This window comes from Equus przewalskii, chromosome 1 (genome assembly GCF_037783145.1).
Source record: "Equus przewalskii isolate Varuska chromosome 1, EquPr2, whole genome shotgun sequence".
Taxonomy (NCBI): Eukaryota; Metazoa; Chordata; class Mammalia; order Perissodactyla; family Equidae; genus Equus; species Equus przewalskii.
Window position 1 is genome coordinate 56,827,132 of NC_091831.1, and position 13,635 is coordinate 56,840,766.

Below are 13,635 nucleotides of genomic sequence, written 5' to 3' on the forward strand. Positions count from 1 at the left end.
TTGTTTGAACTCAGGCAAGGGGTGAAAGGGATTACAGAATTCCATCTACCAAATCAGATTGGAAGACTAAAGGCATAAAGTAGTGATGTGACTTGAAACCAGGGAAGAATTCCATTTGAAGTGTGGGAGCTTGGAGTCTTACTAACACAGAAATTATTAAAAGAAATGAGTGCAGGGGGCTCACAGGGTGAGTGACACCAAGACGTCAAGTTTAAGGCCTGTTCAAAAGTCTCCGGTCAATAAACGGTTAACTCAGGTCTCCTGACATCGTAACGCCAGTGTTTGTAGGGGAAGTAACTTCAACTTGCCAAAAATTATTTCCATTCCCTTAGCGCATGGTTAAATTATTTGAAACCCTAGGAAGATCCATAGTGCTTTAAAACCCTGGCCCCTGGAGTAAAACCACTTGGGTTCAAATCCTAGCTTCTACCACTAGGTGTGACCTTGGGCGACTTTTTCACTTCTTTAGAACTCAAACACCTCATCTATAAAATGGGGGTAATAATAACGACTATCCTTCAGGGTTGTAGAGAGTTAGTGAATTGCGCATAGCACCTAGCTCAAACAAGCCCTCAATAAATGTGACCTATTTTATTACATTATCCCGGCTTTGTTTTTCCCTCTGTTGTAATGATGACACTGTTCCCTTCTCCCTTTCTCTGAGGGGTATTTTGAGGGAGTAGGCTCAAGAAAGGCAATAGGGCACTATGACCTAACCAATTCTTACTGTCCCACACTTTTCTTCAGCACGTTAGGATGAATTAAAGCCATGAAATGGAAGTTTCCTTTATAAGAAGGTAACTGGGCCCCTGTCAGTTTTTGGAGAAAAAATTATTCAAGCTTCTCCACCTCTAATATACCATGAGCCCTCTCATGCCACCCTAGACGGGCCGGGCCTCCCAACATCTAGTCCAAAGTCCAAAGTCTTTGGGTGGGTATTGAAGGTCCACAACCTAGTTTCGTCCACATTTCCAATCTACAGAAACATCCCTGTGCTCACACTCATTTCCTCCTATCCCTCGTACTTCACGTACGTTCCTACGTTTGCACTTTAACTTACACTGCTTTTTTTTTTTTACCAAGACGGCCCTCCACCCTTTCTAGAGAAATTCGGCTTGCGTCTTTTTTTAATAATTAAAAAAAGGGCCACAAGGTGTCACTAGGAACCTTGGTGGTATGACAGCACAACCAAAAACTATTAGGTGTGACTTGTACGCGCAGTTTTCGAAGATGCAAAGCTCTATTCAGAAAACAGCCGGAAGTCGGCTGCCGTGAGCTGCCGATCTGTCACTACGGTTACAAAGCGGGAGATGAAAGGCAAGAAAGAACGCTAAAGTGAAACGAGAAAGCGAGGAGCAATCTGTAGTGAAACGTGGTAGAGAGGTCAAGCAAGAAGCTCCACGGATCAGACTCGCTGGGGGGCGGCGGGGGCGGCAGCGCCACGGAAGAAGGAAGAGCCCCAGCCCCAAGGTTGAAATCCAGGCCTGGCGGACACTTCTCTATCTTCGCAGCTCAGAAACACGCCTACTTTCACTGCATAATACAAACATGGTGGATCAGAACAGCCCTCCTCGCGTTTGGCGGCCGAAGCACGTGGTGCCCTCTCCACGCAGGTGACGCCGGGGCAAGGGCAGGGCCTTTGCGGAATTTGCTTTTGGTGGGGGAAGAGGACCGGAGAACTTTCCCAAACCGCGACACCACGGTTCCTTCGACACACGCTGGCAGGACAACCGCTGCCACTTTACTTTCTCCCCGAGAGGGCAGAAAGGTGAGCCCTGAGAATTTGATGGTTTTACGGTAAGCAAGAGAGGCTGAGTCCGCCACCTCTTTCTCTAACCGGGCCGGCCGCGGGTTCTCCGCCTCTCCCAAGTGGGCAACCCACCCGCGCGCAGGCGCACTTCCTGACCCCCGTGCCAAGGCGGGACCGACTCTCTTGTCTCGCGAGAGCAGGGCCGGCCGGTCTTCGTTGCTCTCGCCCCACCCCCTCCTTCTCGCTCGCTTTCTCCCATCCCCCCCAGCCAGTCGCTGTGCTGCGCAGCACCCTTAGTGGTTGCCGCCGGCGGAGACGGTTGGAAGAACCGTTGTGGGGAGCGCTACACGAGACAAGCGACTTCTCCCTCCTCCCGACCGGACCCCGTGAGCACCGGCGTCGGCGCTACTGTCGCCCGACAGGGTATCTGAAGTAAAAGGGGGTAGGTTGGGCTGGTGGTTTCGAGAGCGGACTCGGGAGAAGGACGAGAGCGACGGGGAGGGGGTGGGGTGGGAGGGAAGTGTGGAGGTCGCCGCTCGGAGGCGGCCAGGCTGCGCCTCCCCCCGATCTCCCACTTCAAGGAGGGCGGCCTGCCGGCGGGAGGACTTGCTCGGGCAGAATTCGGTGGACGAAGGCGAGACCCGAAGTGGGAGTCACCCAGCATTTCCCCTCTTTGCCTGCTGGTTTGGCCTCCGCCATTTTGGGTACGGTGGCGTGGCCACCTCGGCTTCGCGCCCTTCCTCTCTTTCTACTGTTTACCCCTCAGCCTCCGAGAACTGGTTAGAAGGCCCGGGGGGTGGTGAGAGCGCCCTGGACGGGGTGAGGGTGGGAAGGAAGCGAGCAGGGAGAGGCTGGGCCCGCGGGTGGGGGAGGTGCTGGGCTGGCGGGCGCGCTCCCGATGGAAATGGCGCCGGATGCGCCTGGCCTCCCCCCGCGGCCTCCCTTCCTCCGCAGTCTCGGCTGGGCTACCTGGGCTGGCGGGACTGCGAGTGACTTCTGACGCAGATTCCCAAGATGAGAGAGGCTGGAGCTGGGGGAGGAAGGCCAATGGCGACGAAGGCGCTCAACTCCCAAATCCAGGACAAAGGAGGCGGACGGTCTCCTTTGTAATTCCGCCGCCCGGTGGCGAAGGTTTTTAAGCCAGGCTTGGCTGCCGGACCCGGAGGGGGGCAGGGGCGTCCTCTCCCTAGCTCTCTGGTCTCTAGGGCAGCTAGATAAACGAAAAGTCTGCGGGGAGGAATAAAGGACGCTTAGCCGGCCCTTATAGTCCAGATTTGGAACTTCGAAAAGAGTACGTACTCATTTTCCAAAGGGTTTTTTTCCACGCTTATCTTAACCGTATTTAAAGCCTTTGTGGGTAATTGTTTTGTAAGCAGAAAAGCGGGTGACTTATCAAATAGGAATGTGAAATGGGCATATTACAAACAGGTCTTCGGGGCCCAGTGAGCTCTGATACGTCTTTTTGAACTTGGGGTGGGGACGGGGTGGTTTAGCAATAGTTTGGTGTGGTTTGGTACGTACTGGGTTAGAATTTAAGTAGTTTTGCTGTAGGAGAACAGATATTAGAACACAACCAGAGATGGCAAAAGTGTGTGTAGGAATTGTGATTGACTTGGAGCATTGAAGCTCCAAGAATTCCATTTTGAGTTAAGGTTCTTTTGGCATTAAGGCTGTAGAAGTAAAGTACTTCGAAATACTATTTATTTTATTTTGGTAGCTAGGCATTTTTTTAATTTAGTGTAGCACTGTGATAATATTTTGACCAAGAAAATAAGCCTGCTCAACAGAAAGACAAACTGAAAGGCCAGTCATGTGCTGTGATTTTAGTCCTTGGAGAACTGGGTCGGTAATCTTCACAGAAGGTGGTACAAAAGAGACACACAAGGCCTGAGAAGAAGAGTTTCCAAAAACGCATATGAATCTTTACAGGGAGTCTATTATCTACTTTTTCAGCTTTGAAAACAAAACCCTTCCTGTTGTTGAAGGCGTTCTGTGATTTCAGTGGACTTTAAAAAGCCCAGAGTTTCCTATAGTATATGATATAACAGCTTTCCTAGTTGGAATACCCTAGAAACCCTTTTTTTTGCCCTCTTTTTCATCTGTATCATAATCTGGAAGTCCATCTAATTGCCATTGTATTTTTAATAACCATATTCCTTTTTGGTGTCCTTATTTTGGTAAACAAGTGGCTGAACTGAAGTAGGTGGTAACTTTGTTGTAGAAGAGAACTCATTCGTAATCATTTTGGAGACCACACTTCCTTTAGATACTAGTGGTGTATCTGTGTGATTTTTTTACTTTTTTGAATTAAGGAATAAGCACATTGGAAAGGGGGAATGATGTAAAATTTCCATTTTAATTAATATCATCACTTTTGTGCCAAAATTTGGAGTTCATTCTCGTTTTTTAGGACCAGTGGGCAACCACTTAGAAATTTATTGATGCATCAGACCCTTAGTTTATGTATTTATACTTCGGAAGGTAGTATGTGCTTCTGTTATAAGGGAATTTTATATTTCATTGGGCCTCTCTTAGATGCTTTTTCATAACAGCTTTGAGATATAATTCACATACCATAAACTTCACTCATTTAAAATCATACAATGTGTGGTCTTTTGTGACTGGCTTCTTTCACTTAGCATAATGCTTAGGAAGTTATATTTAAAATCTCATATAAAACTGACTGAAGCTATCCTAATACTTCAACTGCTGTTATTTTTAATTGGTGCTAACACGTGGAATTCTTAAAAAGCAGAATTGTGGTTAGCCATGATACTGTTGCAAAGAAAGGTTGAGATGGATTATCCTGAATAATTAGTGATAGCTTCTGAGACAGCTTTATTAAGGTTTTAGAGCAGATTGTCTATTTGTATCCGTTTGGAGTTCTTCTTGGTTTTGTTTTGTAAGTAGAATTCTAGACTCAAATTTTGAGTTTTGAAGAGATGATAGAGTGTTGCTTTTTTTTTTTTTTTACTGTGTACTCTCCATACACATGGGATGGAGAGTCACCCTGTAAAATAGTTTGTCTTCCAAATCTGGTTAATTTTTCCCCCAATTTAAAATTAACAGTGTGTTTTTCTATAGACTTAATTTGTTGTTTTTATATAGGTCTCATTGGTATAGGGTGATCCAAGAATCAAAACTAGTTTGCTTGTGAGGAATTTCTTAGAAAGTGCTGAGGTTTATAAATTTCCATCTTTTTTGTAATTTGTTTCTGAAACAGTATCTTTATATTGAAAAAATAAATGTGCTAAAATGATAAAAAGCACCACACTATAAGATCTTTTCACATCAGATTAGATTGACTTTGCACTATAAATTTTTTCATGAGGAAGTAACATTTGATGTTAGATCCACTCCACTCTTTTCCCTCTTCTGGTCTTAAATCACCGTTTATAGGAAACAGTTATTTCTTAGGTTGGTGTCATTTAAAAAAATTTTTTTTAAGAAAATGGTAAAGATCTTCAAAATGTTGACTTTTCTCTAACTGATTTGGGGCCTGCTTCTTTCAGGGCTTCTCTAGAACAGTATTTTTTAAATTGTCTAACTAGCATGTATTATAATAAACATTTCAAAAAACTCTTCTGTCTGCTTTATAATTCCTAAGGAAACTGGAAAGCATTTGTTGACTTTGGGAAAGACTTGTTTAAACAGTCCTTATTTCCTTTCAAGACTCAGAATAGTTTTCCATCCTTTAAGGTTCAGCTATTTTGTTTGTGGTATATTTCATTAGTTTTTACAGGATCCCTTAAAATCCAGTAACAGAGGCCATCATTAAATGATTACCATGCTGTAGACCAAGTACTGTGACTGATTCTTAAAACAGTCCTATGAGGTATTGGCATCTGCTATATTTTACAGTTGAACACAGAGATTAAGTAGTTTGCTTAAATTAAGTAGCTAGTGAGTGGCAGACTAGGGATTCAGACTCAGAATTTTCCTCTTAAAAGTTCATACCAGGTATTTGTGTGCCTAAGAATTAGTTGTACTGTCAAATAAAAATTTGTATTCTCATTTTGGATCTCTGTCTAGAGTGGCAGTAGGGTTCTTGCTTTTAAAAAAATGACAAGACAAATACTGAAGGTGATTCATATGCAGAAGTATTTGTAATAACCACATTTGAAAAATTTCTATATTAGCTTATTTTAAACTCATGGATTCTAGGAAAAATAAATTTTACTCTTCGCAGATGCTATCCCTAACAGCTGCACTGATAATTAGATCATGTGAAATTAAATATTAGTGAATGCTGTTGATATGAAATATAATCAAGCATAAAGGAATCAAGTGAACGCATTGTTTTGTTTACAGGGGAGGAGGTGGTGAGGGAAAGGTTTGAAATACTCAGGTGAGTAGGATTCCTACAGCTGCATAGTGAGATTTGTAAGGTCTGGTAAGTTTCTGCAGCTGAAGGACTTCTGCGTTAGCCTTTTCAAAATGTTCTGGAATTTTAAAAGAAAGGATGATTGTCTCTTGGGAAGGGAATTGGTTGGATGGGTTCTCTTGGAGGGGAAGGAGGGCTTCTCACTGTACCCTTTTTAATATTTTGAATGTGAATGTATTACCTTTTTTAAAAAATTTGTGTTTAAAAGTGAAGCAGTGAGTAGTGTGCTATGTCCGCTAACTTCCAAACAGGTGGCTTCAAAAAACACTGATAACTACTGGCAGGCATTCACTTTTAAGTGGCCTTTTACCTCAATTTTAAAACTCAGTTAACTCAGTCATTTTAAAACTTGCTCTTGAGGAGTGTTTAAACCAGATGAGTTAAAATAGAGGTGGGAATTTTTCCCCCTTCAGAAACAATTTGTTGCATTCAGAATTATAGTGCATCTAGTAAGATTAGACTTTGTACATTAGACTATTTTTCCAACATCAAAAAAGTACTCATTGTACTTTTAGGCTCTTACTGTGAGTGGGTGGTGGTACTGTGTGCAACTTTTGAGTAATTAAGTTTTAAAGAATTTGCATGACTATTCAAGTGAATAATAAAACCTGAGAAATGTGAATGAAAATTTGGGAGATGAAGAGGCTAGAGTTGACATTAAGATGACAGGATCGAGAAATTGGGAGAGTTTGAAGACTGATAGTAGAATTATGTAAATTTCCTTAAAATCAGGCAATGTGTAATGTTTGATCCTTGGAAATTGAATGCTTTTTGGTGGGAGAGCTCAGCTTTCACTGCCTTTTCCCAGTCTTTTTGCCTCCCTCCAAATAGAAAAGTGTTGGACCATTGTATGTGGCATTGTGTGAGCCATATGTGACATTTCCTATTGTGTACCACTGAGGTGTTTCTTCAGTACCTCTGGCAAGAGTATATTTTGATTGACTGCTTTATGTGCTTGTTTATTTTTTATAGCATTTAAATCAAACGGTATTGAGATGGATTGGGTTATGAAACATAATGGTCCAAATGACGCTAGTGATGGGACAGTACGACTTCGTGGACTGCCATTTGGTTGCAGCAAAGAGGAAATAGTTCAGTTCTTTCAAGGTACCTCTAGTATTAGTCAAAGTTTAGTAGTATTTTAATTTTCTATTTATATTACTCAGTTTTTAATTTGTAAAATCCATTTGTTTTGAGGATTTTGATTTGCATATGATATCTTGGTTTAATGTATTAAGTTATGAAATGTGCTCCAGTTAATGTTCAATACAGGATGTGTAATATGTAAAACCTAACTAATGTGCAATAAACTTAATTGAGAGTAATTATGTGTGATGAACCATGAATTAGCATATGGAGCATAGTTAAATTTGGTTTGAGCTTTTTTTTTTTCCATGTAATATAGGTGGGCTTTTTAGAGTGTATGTAATTTTAAAAGACTAGTCAAAAGAAAAATTTGTGTAATCCAATAATATTTGAAAAAGTCTTCCGTTTGTATTTTGGGGTGATGGGAAACTAAGCTTTTTTGTTTTGTTTTGTTTTGTTTAGACTTGTTTTAAATATTTGATTCAGATGGGAATGTTTCAGCCTTTAACACTGTTCCCCTTGATGGGGTTATTTGTCCTTGGGTTAAAGGGTTGGAAATCGTGCCAAATGGGATAACATTGACGATGGACTACCAGGGGAGAAGCACAGGGGAGGCCTTCGTGCAGTTTGCTTCAAAGGAGATAGCAGAAAATGCTCTGGGGAAACACAAGGAAAGAATAGGGCACAGGTGGGGATGGAGAGTTTGGGATGGTGTTAAATTTTTATTTTTGGGGGTTGTGGGTCACTATTGCTTAAATGGGGGGGTAACAACATTTTTCTGGGGTAGTTTTAAAGACTTGATAATTATCTAAATTTAACTTGGAAACTACAGATTTGGGTGGGGAATGATGCTAATAGTTTGCTTAAATTAAAATTAGATTGTTTCCATTTCTCTGTAGGATATTGTTGAATAATGCCTTTGTATAATCAGCTATTTTCTCTAAACACCTATCATGTACTAAAAAAAAGCTAAAATTATATTTAATTTTATGAATTGTTTTCAAATGACTAATTTGTCTATGTAAAACTTAAATATTAATTATTTAAGTTTGTAGGTGTAAAAGTTAACTTATGGTATATTTAGGCTGTTTAAAGTGGGTTACGTATCTAGATGTAGAAAAACTTACTGCATTTTGCCCAATATCTTATTTACTCTAATACATTTTTGCTGAAACTTGTACCTTAAACCATTTTTAAATAGGTATATTGAGATCTTCAGAAGTAGCAGGAGTGAAATCAAAGGATTTTATGATCCACCAAGAAGATTGCTGGGCCAGCGACCGGGACCATATGATAGACCAATAGGAGGAAGAGGGGGTTATTATGGAGCTGGGCGTGGAAGTATGTATGACAGAATGCGACGAGGAGGTGATGGATATGATGGTGGTATGTGTATCTAATGAACAAAGGTTCTGTTGTCATTTTCTTAATGTTCCTGACACTTTGTCAAGAAATATAGAAATGGCAGTAATTTCAGTACCTATTAGGTTTTAAAACCTGTTCATGAAAATACGGGTTCCCATGACCAGCTGTGGGATTGGATTGATGCACATATTGGCACCTAGATAACTTATGTAGAAATTAAAATGAAGATACTGGCATATTTTGACATTTTCTGTTTAGTATCAGGATGAAAATTAATTTTGATGTCTAAATGTATCCTTGTGAAAGACTTTTAATTTGCACCAAGTGTTAACTTTTTTTAATATCCATTAAGTTGGGAGTTGCAAAGTTGTAATAATAAGTTAACCAGACTGCTTACCACAAAGTATGCGTGTGTAAACTAGATGATAAGATTTATGTCTTGAAAGTGTATTCATGTGTTTCTCCCTTAAATTACACAGGTTATGGAGGTTTTGATGACTATGGTGGCTATAATAATTATGGCTATGGAAATGATGGCTTTGATGACAGAATGAGAGATGGAAGAGGTAAAATAAAAAGACATTCATTTTTAGGGGACTTTTGGTATTTGCTTTACAACCACTTAGTAATAATATAGTTGACTTGTATAAAAAAGTCAACTCAGGCATATTTCACTGCATGCCTAGATAGTGTTTTATACAGATGTGTACTTGAGGTTAATTCTCCATTTGATGTTTAGAACAACTGTATTGAGATTTCTTGGTTGTCAAAAAGGTGGGTGGAAGAAATATTTTGTTGCAATGCTTTCTTTTCTACATGTATTGTTAGTTTATAATCTTTGCAAATTTTATTCTGTAGGTATGGGAGGACATGGCTATGGTGGAGCCGGTGATGCAAGTTCAGGTTTCCATGGTGGTCATTTTGTACATATGAGAGGATTGCCTTTTCGTGCAACTGAAAATGACATTGCTAATGTGAGTAATTTTAGTCAGTTTGTTAGTGGTTTTATACTTCAGGTATATGAATTTTGAAGCATTCTTAATGTTCTTATCTTTTTCTTTATAATTCTAATATCAGTCCCTTCAACATGAATAGATATATTTCTGTATCCTTCAGTAGTTGATGAATATTTTTGTGTCTATTGTGTGCTGACCTACATAGGATTCAAGCAAGTAAAAGTTGAGTTCGTAAAGTCCAATTAAGAATTTAGTGAAAGACTGATCAGCATAGAGTGGTGATGACTAGAAAGAAGATTATTTCCCTTGTGTCAAGTTTTGAAAGTATAAGTATATAACAAGGCAGTAAGTTTTGGTGGTTTGGTTTGGCTTCCTTGGCTATATGGTGGGTAGAAACTGAGGGGCTGAAAACAATGGAAGTAGATGCTGCTGTTGATTTGAAACTGGTTGGTTTCAAATTGGTTAGAGAATCAGCAAACTTCAGCTGGTGGCCAATTCTAGTCATACTCATTTACCTATTGAGTAGTTGCAATAGAGACCCAGTGGCCTACAGAGCCAAGAGTATTTACTGCCTAGCTCTTAAAGAAAAATTTTGCTCTAGATTTTAGAAACCAAGTGGTCTAAGTTGGAGGTGCCTTTTAGAGAATTGCTTAAACCTAGTTAACTTGTGATTAGAACTAAATGATATTTGGGGAGCTATCCATTGTTCTGAACTCATAACACTCAATTTCTGTGCACATACTTTTAAGTCTCAGGTGACCTATTTGTATTTCAAACAACAGTTCTGAAATACCTTTCCTGGGAGTGGGGGCAGGAGACTTACTCTTCTCCCTCAGTACTAGGGTATGACACTTTTTCATCTCTTTAGGGTAAACTATTGTCTAGGTTAGAAATATTTTCTTTTTAATATCATCTAGCGTACTTTAAAGAGTAATTGCTTTGCATTTTTCCCTAAGTGTATAGTCTTATATTCCCAGAACCTCTGTAGTTGATGGGATTGTTAGCCTGGCAACAGAGGGCAGTAGAAGGGTTGGTTTTAATGGACAAAGGAAAACCAATGCATGCGGTAATTTACTTTTGATAATCTAAATAGAAAAGTAAATAACAGGTATTTTCTTTTATTTAGTTCTTCTCACCACTAAATCCAATACGAGTGCATATTGATATTGGAGCTGATGGCAGAGCAACAGGAGAAGCAGATGTAGAATTTGTGACACATGAAGATGCAGTAGCTGCCATGTCTAAAGATAAGAATAACATGCGTAAGTGGTATCATTGGCATGCTATTTTGTTTCCCAGGTGTGAGCTTACTTATATAAGAACCTTCTCATTTGTAATTCCTCAAATGTAAGAGATTCTAGGTAACTCCTGGTAGTCATAAGGACATGAAACCATATGGCCTCTAATAAGTTTAGATTTTAATGGGTTTCTAGGGGGCTTTTTATTGAAGAGTTTATTCAGACTCTTAATACTTGACAGATTATTGGAGCTCAAGTTATTAAAGAGGGAAAATAGGTATGTTATTTGCACTTGCCTTTTGCAAAATTAGTACCACTTGTTCACCTGTATGTTGATTAATTCTGTCATCAAATCAGTTAAGTTAAATTTCACCTTGACTAGTGATTCCTAAATCTGGCTGCACATCAGTCACTTGGTATTTAATAAGTTTTCCTGGATTCTAATTCAGTTCGATGATTGTGCCTGGAATTTTTTTTTTTTTTTTAAGATTCTATTTTTTTCCTTTTTCTCCCAAAGCTCCCCCAGTACATAGTTATGTATTTTTTAGTTGTGGGTCCTTCTAGTTGTGTCATGTGGGAAGCCGCCTCAGCATGGTTTGATGAGCAGTGCCATGTCCGCGCCCAGGATTTGAACTGGTGAAACCCTGGGCCACTGAAGCAGTGTGTGTGAACTTAACCACTCAACCCAGGGCCGGCCTCTGGAATATATTTTTAAGAAATACACCAGCTGGTTCTGAAATAATGAATCAGCCCTTTTATAGATAAGGAAACTAGGGGCTGAAATACTTGTTACTTGTTGAAAGTTATACAGTTTGGACAAAACCTAGATTTTACCTCTATCTGGCATTCATTTTATCACTCCATGAGGAATTTGTAAGAATACTTTCAGGTTAATATTAGCCAGTTAACCTTTTTAATGTTTTTATTAATAAATATGATCCATTGTTCTTTTCTCTCCTGTTATTCTTACCTTTTTTCCCTAAAGAACATCGATACATTGAACTCTTCTTGAATTCTACTCCTGGAGGTGGCTCTGGAATGGGAGGTTCTGGAATGGGAGGCTACGGCAGAGATGGAATGGGTATGTAAAGTTTTTCAAATAAGCAGAGTTAGACACTTGAGCAAACAATCTCAAATTTTTTTTTTTTTTTTTTTTTTTTTAAAGATAATCAAGGAGGTTATGGCTCTGTTGGAAGAATGGGAATGGGAAACAATTACAGTGGAGGCTATGGTACTCCTGACGGTTTGGGTGGTTATGGTAAGTGTCCTTAAGTTACTCTATTTCTGTTTGTGTTAGTCCCCATATATGGTGCAATTAAGTTTATGATTTTTAATATCTTAAACACTGAGACTTCCTACTAAACAGTTCTTAATGTCTTTTTTTCTAAGGCCGCGGTGGTGGTGGCAGTGGAGGTTACTATGGGCAAGGTGGCATGAGTGGAGGTGGATGGCGTGGGATGTACTAAAGCATAACCACCAACATAAAAGTCCTGACAACAGCATCTGGTCTACTAGACTTTCTTACAGATTTAATTTCTTTTGTATTTTAAGAACTTTATAATGACTGAAGGAATGTGTTTTCAAAATATTATTTGGTAAAGCAACAGATTGTGATGGGAAAATCTGTTTTCTGTAGGTTTTATTTGTTGCATACTTTGACTTAAAAATAAATTTTTATATTCAAACCACTGATGTTGATACTTTTTATATATACTAGTTACTCCTAAGGATGTGCTGCTTTCATAAGATTTGGGTTGATGTATTTTACTATTAGCTCTACAAGAAGTAGTATAGTGTAATTTTAGAGGACAGTGATTCACTTCTGCAAAAACTACAAGTCTTAATAAGCAGACATCTGGAATAGAACTTGGAAAATATTAGTGTAACTTTTTTCTTTAATTTCTGCTGGACGATACTGTAAATATAAAACGTAAAGATGAGTTTAGGTGGCTTCAGGAGTATAAATTCAGCTAATTCTATATTAGTCCTCCTTTTTCAAATGTCATTTATCAGGCATAGCTCTGAAATGATGATCCTAAGAAGTATCTGAATTTCTGAATATTCCTAATTGTGTTACCTGGGGATGGGAGTGTTGGAGATTGAAATTCTAGTCCTAGATTTTAGAATAAAATCCCCTCAGCACTTGACTGAAGTACCAAAAAAATTATTCCAAAAAGTGATAGTTGTAAGTTATCTCAAAATGTCTTAGACTAGGTTAAGGTTCTCAGTGACATGAGAATTCAATACAAGTACAGAGGTATTTACTGTGGAGTATATTCTCACAGGTGTTTTTCAGTTTCCTGCCCAATAGTTAAAGCATATGGTTTTTTATAACTGTATAAATGACTACTTTAAAAAAAATGTAAGAAGTCCATGTCATAGTCTTAATTAAAATGAGAGTCCTGCAGTTGGATTTTGCATCTGGTATCTGTTTGGAGTTTTAAAGCCATTGTGTTAAAACAAAAAAATACTATATGTAGCAAGGAAAAGGTGCTTTTTACTTTTAATCCCTTTGATCAATATGGCTTTTTCCAAAATTGGCTAATGGATCAAAATGAAACCTGTCAATGTGAATTCAGTTATTGAACCTGTTACTTGTTTTTGCTAGAAATGTTAATGTAATAAATATCAATGTGGGAGATAATAGTACGCGTCTGTCCTAGAATGCTTTGTGTCGGTTACTGATTATATAATTATCACATTGGTAGAACGTACTAAATATGATGTCTAACTGAAGATTAGACAAACAGACTCCTAAGGAGTGATTTCTGCTGTTATAGAAGGTAGCTGTGATAGCCTAAAATGAGCCTTTAAACTCAGTGATTCATCTTAATGCCTGTACCCACTCCCTTAGTT

General features: G+C 39.1%; 3 protein-coding genes across 22 annotated transcripts in view; 1 reads left to right on the top strand and 2 right to left on the bottom strand.

Moving 5' to 3' along the window:
• The window catches only part of PBLD (phenazine biosynthesis like protein domain containing), a 49,398-nt gene extending 46,544 nt beyond the window's left edge, over nt 1–2,854 (bottom strand). The window contains exon 1 of the mRNA XM_070564216.1: nt 2,720–2,854. The gene's annotated coding sequence lies outside the window, so the exon portion shown is untranslated. The remainder of the gene's footprint in view (nt 1–2,719) is intronic.
• Nucleotides 1–13,635, bottom strand: part of RUFY2 (RUN and FYVE domain containing 2) — an 85,264-nt gene that overhangs the window by 27,514 nt on the left and 44,115 nt on the right. The window lies entirely within an intron of this gene.
• HNRNPH3 (heterogeneous nuclear ribonucleoprotein H3) lies at nt 1,054–13,423 on the top strand. 20 transcript variants are annotated; one of them, XM_070564075.1, is made up of 11 exons: nt 1,159–1,768; nt 2,019–2,192; nt 7,107–7,241; nt 7,770–7,908; nt 8,422–8,561; nt 9,065–9,151; nt 9,444–9,559; nt 10,668–10,803; nt 11,765–11,860; nt 11,945–12,037; nt 12,169–13,423. In XM_070564075.1, exons 3-11 carry the CDS (start codon nt 7,130–7,132, stop codon nt 12,243–12,245), a joined length of 996 nt encoding a protein of 331 aa, XP_070420176.1. In that variant the 5' UTR covers nt 1,159–1,768; nt 2,019–2,192; nt 7,107–7,129; the 3' UTR covers nt 12,246–13,423. The 20 variants fall into 20 exon arrangements, with proteins under 20 accessions (XP_070420161.1, XP_070420176.1, XP_070420142.1 ...); XM_070564041.1 differs by having other exon boundaries at nt 2,019–2,173; nt 8,422–8,606; XM_008506928.2 differs by having other exon boundaries at nt 1,182–1,768; nt 8,422–8,606.